This window comes from Prionailurus viverrinus, chromosome D2 (genome assembly GCF_022837055.1).
Source record: "Prionailurus viverrinus isolate Anna chromosome D2, UM_Priviv_1.0, whole genome shotgun sequence".
In the NCBI taxonomy this organism is placed as follows: domain Eukaryota; kingdom Metazoa; phylum Chordata; class Mammalia; order Carnivora; family Felidae; genus Prionailurus; species Prionailurus viverrinus.
Genome location: NC_062571.1, coordinates 54,945,745 through 54,966,210, shown reverse-complemented (window position 1 = coordinate 54,966,210; position 20,466 = coordinate 54,945,745). Strand labels below are relative to the sequence as shown.

The following is a 20,466-nucleotide window of genomic DNA, read 5'->3' as shown; positions in this document are numbered from 1 at the left end:
TCTAAAGGAACTCTACCAAGTCCTCACTGTCAATATCAGAGAAAAATGCCCTCAGGCTTCTAGCAGTAGCAGGGAAAAGGAACTATTCTGAAATACTCTAGAGCATCTGTTTTCCTTAACAAGGCCTGTTTTCAGGAGAAACTATCTTACCACAGCCTAACTTACCTAAGGGAAAGGAAACACCCAACTCCAGCCCACTCTGGCCATCCTCTCTCACCTAAGCAGGGACAGATACTAAGACGTACTGGTCAAGTTCAGAATCCAAAAACACACCAGATCACCAAAAGACTACTAATTAATCTTAAGAGTATAGAACTTTCCCTCCCCAAACCATATTACTATTACATTACTAAAGGTCTATTTACTACAGTTCCTTTTACTTAGAACATTGTGTCCACTGTGCAACAAAAAATTATGAGGCAAAATAAAAGGCAAAAAAAACAATTTAAAGAAGCTGAAGCAGCATCAGAACCAGAGTCAGATATAGCAGGAATGTTGGAGGCAGTAGGCAAAGACTTTTTAAATACTATGACTAATATGGTAAAGATATTAATGAAAAAAAGTAGACAACATGCAAGTACAGATGGGCAATGTAAGAGAAGTGGAAACTCTAAGAAAGAATGAAAAAGAAATGCTAGAGATAAAAACATTTTTTAAAGCCCTACAACAGAAATGAAGAATGCTTTAAATAGGCTGATAAGTAGATGGGACTCAGCTGAGGAAAGAATCTCTGGGCTTGAGGATTTTGCTTTTTATGTTTATTTTTGAGAGAGAGAGAGACAGAGCACAAGCAGGGGAGGGACAGAGAGAGAGGGAGACACATTATCTGAAGCAAGCAAGCTCCAGGCTCTGAGTTGTCAGCACAGAGCCCGATACAGAGCTTGAACTCACAAACCATGAAATCATGACCTGAGCCAAAGTCGGATGCTCAACCGACTGAGCCACCCAAACGCCCCGGGGCCTGAGGATATCTTAATAGAAACCTCCAAAACTGACCAAAAAACAAAAACAAAAACAAAAAAACAAAGACTGGAAAAAACAAACTCAACAGAATATCCAAGGACTACAGAACAACTACAAAAGGTATATAATATATGTATAATGGGAATATCAAAAGAAGAGAGAAGAGAAAAAAGGAGAAGCAATATTTGAAACAATGATAACTAGGAATTTCCCCAAATTAATGTCAACACCAAACTACAGATCACCAAGCAGAATAAATGCCTAAGAAACTATACATAGGCAGATCATATTTAAACAACAGAAAACCAAACATAAAGAAAAAATCTTGAAAGAATCACTGAGGGGGTTGGGGGGGAGCCTCTTTCCCTATAAAGAAGGAAAGAATTATATTCAACTTCTTAGAAATAATGCAAGAAGAAAGAAATATTTAAAGTGTTGGAACAAAAAATGCAACGACCTAAATTTTGTATTCTGCTAAATGATCTTTCAAAAGGAAATTAAAGAAATAGAGACATAAAGACTTTTTCAAGCAAAAATTAAAGGAATTTGTTATCAATAAGCTCTGTCTTGCAAGAAATGTTAAAAGATGCTCTTTAGAGAGGAGGAAAATGATATAGATCAGAAACTTGTTTGTATACAAAGAAAGGAAGAGCATCAGGAAGGAATATATAACGGTAAAATAAAAATTATTATTTTTAAGGGTGTCTGGATGGCTCAGTCAGTTAAGCGTTTGACTTTGGCTCAGGTTGTAATCTCATGGTTGACGGGTTCGAGTCCCACGTTGGGCTCTGTGCTGACAGCTCAGAGCCTGGAGCCTGCTTCGGATTCTGTGTCTCCCTCTCTCACTGCCACTCCCCCGATTGTGCTCTGTGTGTCTCTCTCTCTTAAAAATAAACATTAAAAAATACTATAAAAATTTATTATTTTTATCATTCTTAACTGATCTAACAGATAACAGCTTGTTCAAAATAATGACATATCCAATTACATCTGTATTTATAAATATGTATATTTGTGTGTGTATATACACATACATCTTTAAGTATATATAGTCATATATAAATGAAATGAATTACAGCAATGATACAAAGGATGGAAGGGAGGGATTTGATTATATGATAAAGTACTTGGCACTATTTGTGAAATAGTATGTGTTCCTTGAAAATGAACTTGGACTAGCAGGAAATAAAATCATATTGCAAACTCTAGGGAAACCACTAATGAAATTTTTAAAAGATCATCACTGTAGAAAATCTGAAAGAATAGACAATGCCTAGAACAAGAGATTATAGCAAGGTTGTAGGATACAATGAAAGTCAATTGCTTCCCTATGTTCTAGCAATAAAAAAATGGAATTTAAAAATTAAAACACATTAACACATTAGTATCCAAGGAAATGAAATACTTAGGTATAAATCTAATAAAATATGTACAAGATGTACATGGGGAAAATTACAAAACTCTGATGAAAGATATCAAAGAAGAACTAAGTAAATGGGGAGATATGCCATGTTTATTTATAGTTAGGAAGAGTCAGTATTGCCAAGATGTCAATTCTTCCCAAATTTACAGATTGAACACAATCTCACTCAAAATCCTGGCAAGTTATTTTGTGGATATTAACAAAGTGACTCTGAAGTTTATATGTAGAGGCAAAAGACCCAGAATCGCAAACTCAGTACTGAAGAAGAATAAAGTTGGAAGACTCATACTACCTGCCTTCAAGACTTATAAGAAAGCGACAATAATCAAGAAAGATAGTGTGGTATTGACAGAGACAGATCAATGAGACAGAAGAAACAGTCTAGAAATTGTCCCACAAAAATAGTTGACTAATCTTTGATAAAGGAGCAAAGGCAACACAATCAAACAAAGTCTTCTTAACAAACAGTGAATAACCGGATATCCACATGCAAAAAAATGAATGTCGACACAGACCTTCCACTATTCACAAAAAGTAACTTGACATAAATGTAAAAGAAAAAGTTATAAAACTCCCTAGAAGGCAGAAGAAAATGTAAATGACTTTAGTCATGGTAATGATTTTATTTTGCTATAACACCAAAAGCACAATCCATGAAAGAAATCATTGAGAAGCAAGCTTTATTAAAATGAAAAACTTTTGCTCTGTAAAAGATGATGTAAGAGAATGAGAAGACAAGCCACAAACTGGCAGGAAATGCTTGCAAAAGATACCTCTGATAAAGAACAGCATATTTAGCCAAAATAAACAAAAAACTCTTAAAATTTGTCTATTGAGTTGTTCTTATTGTTATAAAATGAACAACCAAATTAAAAAATGGCAAAAGATCTCAAGAGATACCTCACTAAAGAAGATATACAGATAACAAGTAAACATAAGAAAAGATGTTCCATCTCATATGCTACTAGAGAACTGCAAGTTAAAATAACAGTAAGATACCACCGCACACCTACTAGAATGGTCAAAATCCAAAACACCGACAACACCAAATGCTGGTGAGGATGTGGAGCAAAAGGAACTCTTACTCACTGCTGATGGGAATGCAAAATGGTATAACCACTTTGGAAGACAGTTTGGCTGTTTATTACAAAACTAAACATAACTCTTACCATATTGATCCAGCAATCGGAATCCTTGGCATTTACCCAAATGAAATGAAAACTTATACCCATTAAAAAAAAAAAACCGAAAAAAAAAAAAAAAACCCTGCTCATGGATGTTTTACAGCAGCTTTATTCATTATTGCCAAAACTTGGGAGCAACCCAAACGTCCTTCAGTAAGTAAACGAACTATGGTACATCCAGACAATAGATAAATGAACTATGGCACATGCACACAATTGAGTATTATTCAGCACTAAAAAGAAATGAGCTACTGAGCAATGAAAAGACATGAAGGAAACTAAAATGCATATTGCTAAGTGACAGAAGCCAAACTGAAAAGGCTGCATACTGAATGATGCCAATCATACGACATTCTGGAAAAGGAAAAACTATGGAGACAATAAAAAGATAACTGGTTGCCAAGGGGTTGGCGTGCTGGTTAGGACGAACAGGCAGAGCAGAGAGCATTTAGGGCAGTGAAAATATTCCATCTGTCAATATATACATCTGTCAAAACCCATAGAACATACAACACCAAGAGTACACCCTAATGTAAACTATAACTTTGGGTGATTATGATGGGTCAGTGTAGAGTCACTGAATGTAACAAATGTACCACACTGTGGTACAGGATGTCAACAGAGGGAGAGGTTGTGCATGTGTCTGGACAGGACATATATAGGAACTCTCTGTACTTTCTGCTCAATTTTGCTATGAATCCAAAACTATTCAAAAAGTAGTTTATCAATTTAAGAAATACATATGTAAATGAAATCCAGCAATACACCAAATGGGTAACAACTGTGGCTAATTGGGAGTTTATCCCAGGAATAAGTTGGTTTAACAATCAAAAAACTTTTTCAACTCAGTAAGAAAAATGTCCAAAACAGACTGGATCAGAACTCTGCCTCGTCTTGATGAATGAAAAAACTAAATAGCTAGTGCCATCAGGTACTTGAGAGACATAAATTCAAATCTCTCAAGGATGATACCACCTTAGCCTTCAAATTGTTTTTTACATACAGTGTTTCAAATATTATATCCAGGACCCAAGCAAAGGTAACTAGGCACACACAGAGATAAAACAGCATCTAACAAAAACTAGCAGAAATGATTTTCAATACAAACAGACCTATAGAATTTCCAGACACTGGAGTTATCAGACACAGGCTATGAAACAACTATACTTACTATGTTTAAGGAGATAAAGGCCAAGCTTGAAATTTCAGCAGGGAACTGTAAACTGTAAAAAGTGATATAGCAGATTTGAAAAAGAACCAACCAGAAACACAAGAAATGAAAAACACAAATCTGACATTAGGAACTCAATGTATGGGGCTATATTCTTGGTACATTCTCTAGGTAATCCACTGTATTTAGGAACCAGAATCATAGACTATTAAAATAAATCTTAAAGCCCTTGTTTGGCAACTCACTCTTTTCTAATTTAGCTTCTATAATGCCTCCAGAATTTCTTTCCTAATGTATGAGTTTGGTGTCTCAGTACCTTATTTAAAATTATTTTGGATAAAACCCAATTCTCTAATCTGGTGGCTAATGACCTTTCACAATCTACCCTATATCCTGGATATACTAGCCTATTAACAAGTCTTGTGCATTCCTGCTTGCTCATTCAATTTCCTCTTTCTGGAATGGCTTTCCCCATCTTGTCTACCTACTACACTTCAGAACACAATTCCTAGGTCATCCCTGAGCAAAATTAATTACTCTTTCATATATACTCTTCATACTTTGTTCACAACTCTACTACAGCACTCAACATCATTAAAATTACAGAGGAAGCTTTGCTTCCCCCCGCCCCCACAGTTATACGGAATAATTTAAAGGCTAGGACTCACATTTACTTCTATCCCAAGAGCCTGAACCATACCTATTGTATTATACACAGTCAATGTAAGTCAAATAAATTATATATGTATTGAAATAAAAGCCAATTTTAGAGAAGAATCTAGAATCAGTTCAAGAATTTTGTTCTTCAATTTCTGCTAGAGAAAATGCTTAGAGTTTGCTAACATGAGGTCACATGGTGAGAGCTGGCAGCAGAATGGTATTCTGCCACACTCTAATGCCTTGGGCTCTGTAGCTAAAGGGTTCTACCAGAAGGAAGGTGTACTAGGATGGAAATGTGAGAAAAGATCAGACTATGGGTTCAAAGGGAGGGTGGCAGGAGTCTCTGAATAGCTTCTTAAAGAAGAAAAATACTGGAACTGGGGAGAAGAAAAATAAAATAGGAGCTTCTCTTCCAAAGACAACATGAAAACCAAAACAGCCTGACACATAAACTGACTTGACTTTGAGTTTCAGTAGACAGTGAGAACACCTCTCCTAAAGGAGTTAATGTTAAAACTGCATCGCCAAATAAACCCTCATGTTTCAGTATGCTGTGAACAGTTTATAGACAGCCAAAATAATACTTTAGAAATGGAAGTAACTCCCCATGTGGACATCTCTACATGTGTACCCAAGATAAAGAGGCTCTCTCACACAACAACTTAATCCAAGAGCTAGGGAAACCATCATGCACGGAGTAAAGAGGATAAAGCCAATTATGATGCTTTTGCTGATTCTAAATTTTATTCCAGAAGCTGTGAATTAGCAGAAATAAAATCTGCCCCATAATTCAAGCTTAAATGAAACCTTGGGGTAATACATTTCATTGCCCTTTTGCATACAGGAATGCCTCAGTAAGCTTTATTTTGGTAGTTATTAGCACAATTTTGTTTAGTCTAATTTGATGCCTAACATAATATACAATTCTGACATAAAGACAGAATGAGTATAACTTTTAATATAACTTTGATATTCAAACTGTATTTACAGAATCAAATAACAGGTAGTCAGTATTTACAGACTATAACCTCTTCCCAAGTCTATTTCTCTGATAATAGAAAAAAAATTTTCCCCAAATCCTACCCTATTCAATTTGTGAGAACTTACTGCTTTTATTCTTTTAATTTTCTTTAACTAACATAAGCTTCTCTCTTAGGGCTTATGCTTTTCTCCTCTCCAAGAAGCAGAGGCTGAGCTATTATGAATTCCTCTCTCAATTTTCAGACCATACAAATTAGCTTTTATAAAATCAATTTATTCACACATAAAAAAGACCTAATAATTTATCATTAACTATAAAATAAAGAATACATGCAGCTGGAAAGGTAGTTATTCACTACCTTCTCAAGGTGACATTACATTAGATAAATAAAGGTGAAAATAAAACACAAGGGTGTAACAATTTTAAGGATTTTTCAAAAATAAATTCTGCATATAGTCCAGTTCCTCTACAATTTAACCACAAAGGAGATAGGTACTTTATGAACTACTCAAATTATACACCAAAGGTATCTATGTTTAAGCATAATTAAAGCCAACAAATTGTTTTCAAATATTCTAATGCTATACACACCAATAAAATTATTAACCAGAATATTAAGCTCTAACACTTTCACAATGTTATATATTTAAGTACTGCTCACAAAGCTCACATATTCTAGTCCTTTCCATAATGTTATTGTTCCTGCAATAAAACGTTTCAAAGGCAAAGGTTGAACTGAGGAGAGTAACCTATTCTTTTAGACTTTCAGATGCTCAGATTAAGAAATTCGTTAGTGTCTTAAAACCTTTTTCCCTGACCTGTCAAAAGTTATATAAAAGTGATTCAACCATCCAACTAAAACTTCACTCAGAAAAAGACATGAGTGATGAAAAACTAGAATCATCATCTAAATACTACAATCTTATTTTCTCCTTAAAGATGCCAATATAAAAGTGTCTAGCAACAAAAGGTCACTTTCTACTAAAATACTGTCAGTTTGACATAAATGGGGTATATTCAATCTACTATGCAATCATGTTACAATTATACATAACATGGCTCATTTGTAATCATTCTTACTTGCAGTTTGGAGGTCATAAGACAAGCTATGTAGCTATATTCCAACTTTGGCCTATTAATTTAGGAAAACCAAAAACAGGTCAATTGAATCACAATATAACTGAAATACTATTTATAATTAATAATGCAATTTTTAACATGGCTCACCAACAGGTTCAAAAGGCCACAAGCAGGAATTTCACACCTACAAGAGAACACATGTGATAATCCTCATAAAATAATATTATGAATATTCATGTGATTTGGGAATTGATTCAAGTTAAATGCCAAACTTGGGTCAGTTTGACTTTGCTAGTATCCTAAAATGATTTTTATGTTGCTTTATGTTAAAGGAAAAGCACTAAAATTGATCAGACCTTTAATAAATTTACTAGAAGAATAAAATTAAAAAAAAATACTTAATCTACAAATATCTTTCACTTATGAAGTTCATGTATCTCTGAAAAGCTGTAGGTGCAAAACATATGAAGTTAAATAAGGCAAAAAAAATTATATATATAGTGACATTCTATTCTTGAAATGAGTTATAAAAATATATATAACACCATATATATATATAAATATATACACACAAAAATAATTATATGTGCTTCCATACAAAAATTTTAAAAGGCCTAAAAATGTGAAGGGAAAGTGAAATGAAACATATCTTCCTATAATGATTTATGTTTTATAAAGAATGTAATCATGTGTAATTATTAAGGAAGAAAAAAACTTTGTAAATCAAACCTTTACTTTTTCTATATAGTTTCTTTATAATCTTATAGATGTCTTTCTACCAGAAAGAAAATTCTGGCCCAATAACATTCATACTCAAGAATACAGCAACTCCCTTCTGAATATCTGCTTTAAAAATATATATATACTATGAAATACTACTATTTTAATCTCCCAATAAATCTTACTATTTTGCCACATTCAAAAAGCAAGTAAGGAATGCTTAAAAAGCCCAAAGGAATGTATTTTTCCTTTGAATTTTTAGCATTGACTCACTTTTTCAGGCACTTTTACACTGCAATTACTAGCTACCTTCATTTTCTACAGCCTGAATAGCATAAGGCCCTACCTTAAAACATGAAAGATGTGTCCTAACATTCTTCATGGCTTTACTGATATCTTCATTTTTGATTTCTGGCTCCAAACATATAATATCCGTTCAAAAGGAGTACATGGTAAAGGGGCTCAAATATATTTTTATATTCATGTTTTACAGAGTTTAAAAGTCACGGCTGAGAAAACACGTTTTCAAGCAGGAACAGAGACACAAAGTTATAAATGTGCTGTTACCAATAAAGAAAATCATGCCCACCTTGAAAACGACAACTGCAGGGAAGAGGACAGCAAACTCAGACAGATGGGGAGTAAAGGACATACAGAGAAAGAGAAAGAGAAAGCAAAAAGGGAGAGGCAGAAACAGGTTCAATCACATGGGAGACACATATTTTGAGGGTGGACACATATTTTTCTTATTATGAAGAACAAAGACTTCATGACCCACCATACCTCCCAGAAAACCACCAACCATTAAAAAGGCCAAAATACACAATAGTACCTACTCATCGCTGGAAAGGTCAAAAGTTAAAAGGAGCAGCTAGCATCTGTAAAAAGCCAGACAAAGGACTAGAGAGGAGAGCAACTGCATTTCAACTCCACTCCCTCTTCCCATATGAAAAGTTGTTCTTTTCCTAACCACTCATCAAATTTTCACAGAATATATATGAAAAAGACAGAATATGACACCTTAGCTTTCCAAAATGAAAATAGCTGACTAAAAGTATACAACATATAAGTAAACAGATAATTATCCAACCAGTAATTTATTTAGAGACCTATCGCAGAATGTTTGCGTACATGAAGATAAAAGTATGCACATGCATATTTAAGGTAAACTACCATAAAGTCAAAAATACAAACCTTCAATAGCAAGACCACTGTTTTGCCTCTAGAGGGCGAACTTGGTCTTCTGGAAAACTCTAGACAAGAGAAGTTACTTTCAGACTTTACAAAAAGTTAAAATTTAAGATGTCGAGATAGCAAAGATTTCCAAACTTTCTTGGTTAACAGTGCTCTTAGCGTACCATTAGTTTTTTCATGGCTCCCCCTAAACCAACAGAAATACTTAAATCATTCTAGGTATGTCTAACAATTTAATAAGGATTTATGTCCTAACACTTTGTAGCCATTTGAAAACACAATACACATAAATTAAAGGAAAAAAGGTTTCATTCTTAAATAACCACAATTAATTACTAATTGTAAATGTATGCTTGTTGTGCACTGTATCATTTCACAAACTTTGAAATCAAATTGGACATGATCACGCTCATTTCCTGTTAAACACTGATTTTTGCCCAGTATCTGATTTTCATTACAGCAGTCTTAGAAAAACCAGATTCACAAAGATATGATGCCATTTAATGTTGAAACTGTGTACAATCTCAAGCTAACAGTCTGCACTGTATCCAACAAATGTAGAGTAATCACGGAGTCAGCCACAGTTTCGCTGTGCCTAAGCTGCAGCACATGGGGTGCTTGGGCTCACAGCTTGGAAAACACAAACTACAGTTTCAAGTCCCAGCAGCTATATAAACTAGTCAGTATTTTAACTGTAAATAAAATTAACTATAACAAATGTTTGTAAAGATCTAAAAATTATTTTCTTATATTACTTGGGAAACCAGTTTTTCTTTGAGCAATAAAAGGAATACTATTAAATCCTTAATGGAAGATATTTTTTCCAATTTGAATGATGATTATTGTCTTAATGTAATAATTTTTATACATACTTGTTGTGTTGAATCTGAAAGAGGAAACAGGAAATGTATTACGTACATATCGTCTTCTGAGCAACAACTTCTAGGAACTTAAAAATGTCTGCAACTGATCTAGACTCACTGCTTTCCAGCCTCACTGATCTCCTAATACTAATGAAACACTAGTTCAGGAGACAAATTAGATCTGAAATTCATTTTTTTTTTTTTTTTTAAGTAGGCTTCATGGCCAGCGTGAAGCCCAACACCAGATTTGAACTTACCACCCTGAGGTCAAGACCTGAGCTGAGATCAAGAGTTGGATGCGTAAGTGACTGAGCCACCCAGAAGCCTGAGATCCGAAATTCTTAAGAACTTCAGAATATGGATATTAGTACAGCTATTAGAAGAACTGGCTCCTAAGTTACTAGAAACAGATTACACACCCACTTATTTCACAAAGTCCTTGGTTTAGGTAGAACACCAGAAAAGTGACCAAAGACAAAGTTCAACCTCAAAATCTACTCAGTTTTTGCTTTCTATGATTTTATCAATTGACATCTCCCTATATCCATAAAATCTGTGCCACTGGCAAACACCACAATGTTCAATTAGAAGTCAGAATATGTGGTAAGAGTGCTTAGCTAAGAAGAAAAACAAAACAAAAAACCAAAAAGCTATCCAAGGAATAAGTAGGAAAAAAAAAAATCACTGTACCATAAAACATAACTGAAAATATGTGCATGTTTTGTAAAAAGATTTAAGGTTACTACAAATAGCCAATAATCCTCAAATTTTACATGTAGAAAAATATGAATGAAAGTGTAATATGATTATCAAGAAAAAAATACTTCAAAAGCTAAGACAAACCACATGGCAATATTAGTACTTACCTGTTGAATGATTTTGGAAGTTTTCTGAAGATTCTCTCTGGGAGGGACTTTACCAAATAATTTCCAACCAGGAGCACTATGGACAACTGATTTGAGTTCCTTTGTCCTTTTTGGAAAAAGGTTTCTGAAACAGAAAAAGTTACATGAATTGTGTTTTTTGTAACCAGAGTACTACTTAATGTTTTTTTATTTTTTATTTTTTTTAATGTTTATTTTTGAGGGGATGGGGGAAAGGGCAGAGAGAGAGGGAGACACAGAATCTAAAGCAGGCTCCACGCTCTGAGCTGTCAGCACACAGCCAAATGCAGGGCTCAAACTCCCTAACTGCAAGATCATGACCTGAGCTGATGTCACGCTTAACCAACTGAGTCACCCAGGCACCCTTTAATAATTTTTTTGAAGTATATTTATTCCCAAGACAAATACAAAATACTTTTAAATGAAAAAAAAATTTTTTTAAGATTTTCTATTTTTAAGTAATCTCTACATCCAATGCAGGGCTCAAACTCACAACCCTGAGATCTCTTGATTGCATGCTCGGTTGACTGAGCCAGCCAGGCACCCCAAATGAAATTACCATAAAACCTTGGATTGCAAGTAACTTGTTCTACAAGTGTTCCACAAGACAAGCAAACATTTCTAATAAATTTTAACTTGATAAATGAGCGATGGCTTGCAACAGGAGTGGTATGTGACGTCGAATGTCAAATGATCACCACTGAGCCAATGGTTCTTGTAATTCACATCGATATACAAGTGCTTTAGATTACAAGCATGTTTCCAGAATGAATTATGCTTGTAAACAAAGGTTTTACTGTATCTCTACTACTTACACTACTATTAGACTAATAAGCTGAATTAAGAATACCTGACTTATAAAGAAATATTAGAAAAATCATCAACAAAAATACTAGATAAACAAATTGGGAACTGTAGAAAATGACAACTTTAAATAAAATGGAAACATCTGCTTTGAGTCAACTACAAAGAATACTAGAATTGACTGTATGTGTACTTGACAATAAAAGTCAAGAATTTGAGAAAAAAAAAGTTAGAGAGAACCTGTAAACAGATTGTTGGGAAAATACTAATTATTTTCAGTAACAATTTGTTATTGTTGCAATAAAAGGTCATCTAATGATCCTCCACTGCTATAATACAGGTTTATATAAATTGTTTTCTTATGGCAGGTACATACTAGAAAGCTTATTGCCAAAGAGTCGATATACAGCCAAGGAAGAAAGTGTATCTCTCACTTAAGTCTAAAGAAAACCTGCACAAGGATCAAATTTTTATCTATCTCCAGGTACTTACCAACCAAATTAAGTATATTTTGTACACGTAAGCAGGACTGATATTTAATATATGTATCCATCAATAAAGCATGACCAGGGCACCCTCAGAAAGGTACTGATGAATCCAACTGAATAGGAACCCTTTTTATAAGCTGTGATATAAATAGTCATTAAGAAAAATTTTAATTTACATACAGTAATAGTTACAGATTATCTGAAGTCCTAAATAACTTGGTTTATGTACAAACCATCATATATGTTATTTAAAAAAACAATACTGTAATAAGAAGTAGTTTAGATTTTAAAGCATAATGTTAAAGCTATTCTTCAAGTTTAGAAAGGTAAAAATGAGCTCCTACAAAAGAATGTAGGATAATTAATCCATAATAAGTTAAAGAGACACTCTCATTTTCTTGGGTGTGCCATGGAGGTGAACTGACAAAAATGTAGAGTAATTTCTACCTAGAGTACTCTGGAAGTTTCATCTCAGGGACAATATCGAGTGACTCAATTTTCCACTTAATAAGATCTAGGTTGGAGGGGTGTCTGGGTGGCTCAGACAGTTAAACATTTGACTTCGGCTCAAGTCATGATCTCATGGTTTGTGGGTTCGAGCCCAGCATTAGGCTCCACACTGACAGTGTGCAGCCTGCTTGGGATTCTCTCTGCCTCTCCTTCTGCTCCTCCCCCACTCATGCTTTTTTCTCTCAAAAATAAACGTTAAAAAAAAATAAGATCTAGGTTGGAGGAGTGGTATATTTATAACATGCAATTTCAAGCCTCAAAGGATAGCCTATTAATTTAAATATTTGATATCTTGGGGCACGCGGCTGGCTCAGTCGGTTAAGTGTCTGACTTCAGCTCAGGTCACGATCTCGCGGTCCGCGAGTTTGAGCCCCGCGTCGGGCTCTGGGCTGATGGCTCAGAGCCTGGAGCCTGCTTCCAATTCTGCGTCTCCCTTTCTCTCTGCCCCTCCCCCATTCATGTTGTGTCTCTCTCTGTCTCAAAAATAAATAAGCGTTATAAAAAAAATTTAAAAAAAAAGGATTATACACTTAGCAAAATAGTTTAGAAATATCATAACTGGATGACTCTACCACTCAACAAGCAAAATCAGCAATCACTGAAGAGTAACAGATTTATAGAATTACATTACAATAATCAAAATGTCCAGCTCTCAACAAAAAATTACAATACACACAAAGAGCCATTTACAGAAAAGAGAGGATCTGGTAACAAACATACCAGAGAAAGTCCAGAAAGTGGAATTACTACTCAAAGATGTTAAATTAGCTGTCTTAAATATACCCAAGAAGCTAAAGGAAACCACAAAGAAATGGGGGTGGGGTGGGGAATGTATGAACAAAATAAGAATATTAATAAGGAAAAAGTATTATAAAAAAGAACCAAACAAATTCTGGAGCTGAAAATTTGTATAACTAAAATGAAAAGTTTCACAGTGGAGTTCAACATCAGATTATGGCAAGCAGAAGAAAGAATGAACAAATGGGAAGGGAAGATAAGACAATTGAAATTATCCAGTGTTGGGGTGCTTGGGTGGCTTAGTCAGTTAAGCATTCAACTCTTGGTTTTGGTTCAGGTTGTGATCTCATGGTTCATGGGATTGAGCCCCGCATCTGGCTCCACACTGACAGCATGGAGCCTGCTTGGGATTCTTTCTCTCCCTTTCTCTCTGCCCATGTGTGCTCACTCATGCTCTCTCTCTTTCAAAAATAAATGAACTTAAAAAAGAAAAGAAGACAAGTCCCTGGGTGGCTCAGTCCATGATCTCATAGTTCTTGAGTTCGAGGCCTGCCTTGGGTGAGCTCAAGCCCCACTTCAGAGGAGCTTGAGCTCTGCTTCAGGTTCCATGGGATTCTCTCCCTTTCTCTCACTCTCCCTCTCTGTCCCTTGCTCACTTGTGCCCTCAAAAAAAAAAAAAAAAAAAAGAGAGAGAGAGAGAGAGAAAGAATAACAAAGAGCAGTCCCTGAGTAACCTATGGGACATTATCAAATGTAAACACATACACATGTACCATAAGAGTCCCAGAAGGAGAAGAGAAAAACAGAGGGGCAGAAAAAACTGTTTAAGAAATAAAGGCTATGGCACAAAAACAGACACATAGACCAATGGAATAGAATAGAAACCCCAGAACTAGACCCACAAACGTATGGCCAACTCATCTTTGACAAAGCAGGAAAGAACATCCAATGGAAAAAAGACAGCCTCTTTAACAAATGGTGCTGGGAGAACTGGACAGCAACATGCAGAAGGTTGAAACTAGACCACTTTCTCACACCATTCACAAAAATAAACTCAAAATGGATAAAGGACCTAAATGTGAGACAGGAAACCATCAAAACCTTAGAGGAGAAAGCAGGAAAAGACCTCTCTGGCCTCAGCCGTAGCAATCTCTTACTCGATACATCTCCAAAGGCAAGGGAATTTAAAGCAAAAGTGAATTACTGGGACCTTATGAAGATAAAAAGCTTCTGCACAGCAAAGGAAACAACCAACAAAACTAAAAGGCAACCAATGGAATGGGAAAAGATATTTGCAAATGACATATCGGACAAAGGGCTAGTATCCAAAATCTATAAAGAGCTCACCAAACTCCACACCCGAAAAACAAATAACCCAGTGAAGAAATGGGCAGAAAACATGAATAGACACTTCTCTAAAGAAGACATCCGGATGGCCAACAGGCACATGAAAAGATGTTCAGCATCGCTCCTTATCAGGGAAATACAAATCAAAACCACACTCAGGTATCACCTCACGCCAGTCAGAGTGGCCAAAATGAACAAATCAGGAGACTATAGATGCTGGAGAGGATGTGGAGAAACGGGAACCCTCTTGCACTGTTGGTGGGAATGCAAATTGGTGCAGCCGCTCTGGAAAGCAGTGTGGAGGTTCCTCAGAAAATTAAAAATAGACCTACCCTATGACCCAGCAGTAGCACTGCTAGGAATTTACCCAAGGGATACAGGAGTACTGATGCATAGGGCCACTTGTACCCCAATGTTCATAGCAGCACTCTCAACAATAGCCAAATTATGGAAAGAGCCTAAATGTCCATCAACTGATGAATGGATAAAGAAATTGTGGTTTATATACACAATGGAATATTACGTGGCAATGAGAAAAAATGAAATATGGCCTTTTGTAGCAACGTGGATGGAACTGGAGAGTGTGATGCTAAGTGAAATAAGCCATACAGAGAAAGACAGATACCATATGGTTTCACTCTTATGTGGATCCTGAGAAACTTAACAGGAACCCATGGGGGAGGGGAAGGAAAAAAAAAAAAAAGAGGTTAGAGTGGGAGAGAGCCAAAGCATAAGAGACTGTTAAAAACTGAGAACAAACTGAGGGTTGATGGGGGGTGGGAGGGAGGGGAGAGTGGGTGATGGGTATTGAGGAGGGCACCTTTTGGGATGAGCACTGGGTGTTGTATGGAAACCAATTGGTCAATAAATTTCATATATATAAAAAAATAAATAAATAAATAAAATCTCTGAAAAAAAAAAAAGAAATAAAGGCTAAAAATGTCTCAAATATGATGAAAGACATGAATGTACACAACCAAGAAGCTCAACAAACTTCAAGCAGAATAAACTCAAGGAGATACGCATTGAGACAAATTATAGTCATACTGCTAAAACCCAAAGGCAAAGAGAAAATTTTAAAAGCACCAAGAGAGAACCAGATAACACAAAGAAGGGATCTTCAATAAGATTAACAACTGATTTCTCATCAGAAACCCTGGGGGCCAAAAAGTAATGGGATAACATTTAAAATTCTAAAGGAAAAAAAACAAAACAAAACAAAACAAAACTAGCAACCAAAAATTCTATGTGGCAAATCCATCATTCAAGAATGAAAGAGAAATGAAGACATTTCTAGACGAACAAAAGTTGAAGGAGCTCATTACCAACAGATTATATGCAAAAGGAAACTCTTCAGGCTGAAATGAAAAATAGCTAGAGAACAACCTGAAGCCATGAGAAGAAATACAGAGAGTATTTGTAAAATTAGCTACGTAGGTAAACGTCAAAGCCAGTATTATTGTATTTTTGGTTTATAACACTACTTTTTTTCCTATGTAATTCAAAAGGCAAATATATAAAACAGTATTTATAAATTTATGTTAACGGACACACAATGTAAATGTACTTTCTGACAATAGCAATATAAAGAAAGAAGGACACAGATGTAGTAGCAGTGGGTATGTATATTAATGAGACTAACTTGATATTATTGAAAATAAGTTGTTTTAAGTTTAAGATGTTATGTGTAATCCCTAAAGTTACCACTAAACTTAAAAATATACAGAAAAGGAAAAAAGGGAATCAAAATAGTCCACTACAAAAATTCAACTAAATGCCAAAAAGGGGTAACGGAGGAATTGATGAACAAAAACCATAAAAGACATACTGAAAACAAATAGCTAAATGGCAGATGTAAATCCTTCCTCACCAACAATTATTTTAAAGCTAAGTCGATTAAACCCTCCAAAAGAGAGATATTGGCAGACTGAGTTAAAAACTATCCATATGTGTCTTAGAGACTACTTTTTATTTTTATTTTTTATTTATTTTTAAAAGACTATTTTTAAAACTGAAGTACAGTTGACAGCAAGAGACTCACTTTACATTTAAAAAAACACAAAGAAGTTGAAAATAAAAGAATTGAAAATTATATTGAAAGCACATAATAACCAAGAAAGGGCTGGACTGGCTACATTACTGTCAGGCAAAATGGTCATTAAGTCAAAAAAGGTTACTAGAGACAAAGGAGAACATTATATGTTGAAAAAATACTTAATCCAGTAAGAAGATATAACCATTATTTTACTATTATTATTTTTAATGTTTATTAATTTTTGAGAGAGAGACACAGAGTATGAACAGGGGAGGAGCAGAGAGAGGGAGACACAGAATCAGAAGTAAGCTTCAGGCTTCAGCCATCAGCACAAGAGCCCAATGCAGGGCTCGAACTCACAAACCTCGAGATCATGCCTGAGCTAAAGTCAGACGCTTAACTGACTGAGCCACCCAGGTGCCCCTATATTATTATTTTTTTAATGTTTATTTTTCAGAGAAAGAGAGACAACCAGACAGAGCATGAGTGGGGGAGGGGCAGAGAGAGAGGGAGACACAGAATCTGAAGCAGGCTCCAGGCTCTGAGCTGTCAGCACAGAGCCGAGGCAGAGCTTGAACTCATGAACCGCGAGATCATGACCTGAACCAAAGTCAGACGCTTAACCAACTGAGCCATCCAGACACCCCAAGATGTAACTATAACTATATATAACTATATATAACTATATATTCACCTAACAAGAGCCCTAAAATATGTGAAGCAAAAAACTGACAACATTGAACAGAGAAATAGTTCTAGAGTACTGGATATATCAGTAGCCTACTTTCAATAATACATAAAACAAACCAGACAGATCAAAAAGGAAAAGACTAAAACATTATAAATCAATTAATCTAAAAGGCATACACAGCACACTCCACCCAAACAGTCAAATACACATTCTCAAGGGCACATAGGACATCTTCTAGAATGAAATGTATGTTAACCCACAAGTCTTAATAAGCTTAAAAAGATTGAAATCGTGCAAAGTATCTTTTTCAACCACAGTGAGACCAGAAATCAATAACAGAAAACAAACTGAAAATTCCCAAATACATGGGAATTAAACAAAACAGTCTTAAATGACTAGTATGTCAAAGAAAATAAAATCACAAGGTTAATCAGAAAACACCTTGAGATGAACTGAAACAAACAACATACCCAAGCTTATGTGATACGGCTAAGGGAGAAATTTACAGTAAACACGTACATTAAAAAAGAACTGGGGGCGCCTGGGTGGCTCAGTTGGTTGAGCATCCAACTTCAGCTAAGGTCATGGTCTCACAGTTCGTGAGTTCAGGCTCAGTGTTGGGACTCTGTTCTGACAGCTCAGAGCCTGGAGCCTGCTTCAGATTCGGTGTCTCCCTCTCTCTCTGCCCCTAACCCACTCTCATTCTGTCTCTCTCAAAAATAAACATTTTTTTAAAAATTAAAAAAACAAAAACAAAAACAACACACAGGGTCCCTGAGTGGCTCAGTCAGCTGAGTGTCCAACTTTTGATTGTGGCTCAGGTCATGATCCCAGGGTCATGAGATAGAGCCCCAAGTCCAGCTCCATGCTGAGCATGCAGCCTACTTAAGATTCTCCTTCTCTTGCCCTCCTGCTCCTCCCCACCCAAAAATAAAAAAATTAAAAATTAAAAAAAATGTAAAAAGAACCATCTCTTATAAATTACTTAACTACACTCATGAAGAAACCACAAAAAGAAGAGCAAATTAAACCCAAAGCTGGCATAAGGAAATAAATAATAAAGATTAAAGTGGGTATAAATGAAATAGAGAATAGAAAGCAGAAAAATTTTAAAAGCTCTTGTTGAAAAGACCAACAAATTGACAAACCTTTAGCTAGGTGACTAAGGGAAAAAAAAGGCAGGATTCAAATCACTAAAAGCAGAAATAAAAGTGGGACATTACTACCAATAAAAAGGAGTATATGTGAATACCACAAACAATGGTCCATAGTCTAGTATTAGGAAGGAGCAAATCATAAATCACAATTAGCTACCAATCGCACCCACTAAGAATGGCTATTATTTAAAAACAACAACAAAAAAGAAATAATAACAAGTTTAAAAGGATGTGAAAAAACCGGAACGGATGGACATGTAAAATGGTGCAAAAGCTTGGAAAACACTGCTGGTAGGAATGTTTAGCAGTGCAGCCATTTTGGAAACCAATTTGGCAGTTTCTTTTATAAGTAAAACATAAAGTTACCATACAACCCAACAATTCTACTTCTAGATGTCTACCCAAGATAAATGAAACACAGGTCCAAACAAAGGCTTGCCCAGATATGTTAACAGCAGTATTATTCCTAATAGCCAAAATGTGAAGACAAGCTAAATATCCAGCAACTACTAAATGTATAAAACAAAATGTGTACATTCATGCAATGAAATACTATTCAGCAATAAAAAGGAATGAGACAATTGATACACGCTACAACATGGATGAACTAAAAAACATGCTCAATGAAAGAAGTCAGATGTATGAGACCACATGTATAGTTCTATTTATATGAACTTTGCAAAAAAGGCTACTCTATAGGGACAAAGTAGATTAGTGGTTGCCTGGGGGTGGGAATAAGAATTGACTGTAAATGGGTACAAAGGATCTCTGGTGTGATAGAAATGCTCTGCAACTAGATTTTGCTGATGGCTGTACAACTATATAAATTTAATAACACTGAATTGTACTCTTATGAGTGAATTTTATGGTATGTAAACTATACCTCAACAAAGCTGTTAATTAAAAGACTATTTAACTAACGATCAAATATAGAGGACTAATACTGCCGAAAGTTGGTCTTTTGTCAAGTTTAGTAAAACAAATTTATGCAAAAAATAGATTTACGCGAAAAAGAATAGAAATAAATAAATTAGGAGTAATGAGAAGATGCAGCAAAATTTTTAAAGGGAAGGAAATTTGTAAACAACTCCTTGCCAATAATTGAGGACATTTCTCAAAATGGACAGAACTATGCAAAAATATAACTTATCAAAACAGACTTGGGAGAAAGAGAAAATATCAATAGTTTCAAATTCACTCAAAAAACTGAAAAGTTAAAATTTCTCCCCCCAAAAATCAGGCATGGTAGTTTTACATGAGAGTTCTACCAAATTTTCAAGATACAGATTATACCAATATTGTATAAACTGCGTTAGAGACTTGAAAGAGAGAAAAATCCTTAATCATATAGGTAAGGCCAATATGAAATCAGTAACAAAACCAGGCAAGAACAGCTTAAGAGGGTAAAATAACAGACCAATCTAACTCATGAACATAGAGGAAAAATCCTAAACAAAATATTAGCAAACTAAGGGGCGCCTCAACTGGCTCCGTCAGTTGAGTGTGTCTAGCTTGTGATTTTGGCTCAGATCATGATCTCACAGTTAATGAGTTCGAGACCCGCAGGGCCTG

General features: G+C 35.2%; 1 protein-coding gene across 5 annotated transcripts in view; it reads right to left on the bottom strand.

Annotated features, from left to right (window-relative positions):
* TBC1D12 (TBC1 domain family member 12) overlaps positions 1-20,466 on the bottom strand; it is a 104,447-nt gene that overhangs the window by 58,220 nt on the left and 25,761 nt on the right. For 2 of the 5 annotated variants that reach the window (XR_007145460.1, XM_047826073.1), the window contains exon 2: positions 11,107-11,230. The exons of 1 other annotated variant lie outside the window; for it this stretch is intronic. Coding sequence is in view for 1 of the 4 variants with exons in the window: in XM_047826073.1 (XP_047682029.1) it covers positions 11,107-11,230 (124 nt within the window). In the remaining 3 variants the exon portion in view is untranslated. Of the gene's footprint in view, positions 1-4,741; positions 4,780-7,610; positions 7,648-11,106; positions 11,231-20,466 lie in introns of those variants that run through there. 2 more of the 5 variants (XM_047826074.1, XM_047826076.1) reach the window with 2 other exon arrangements.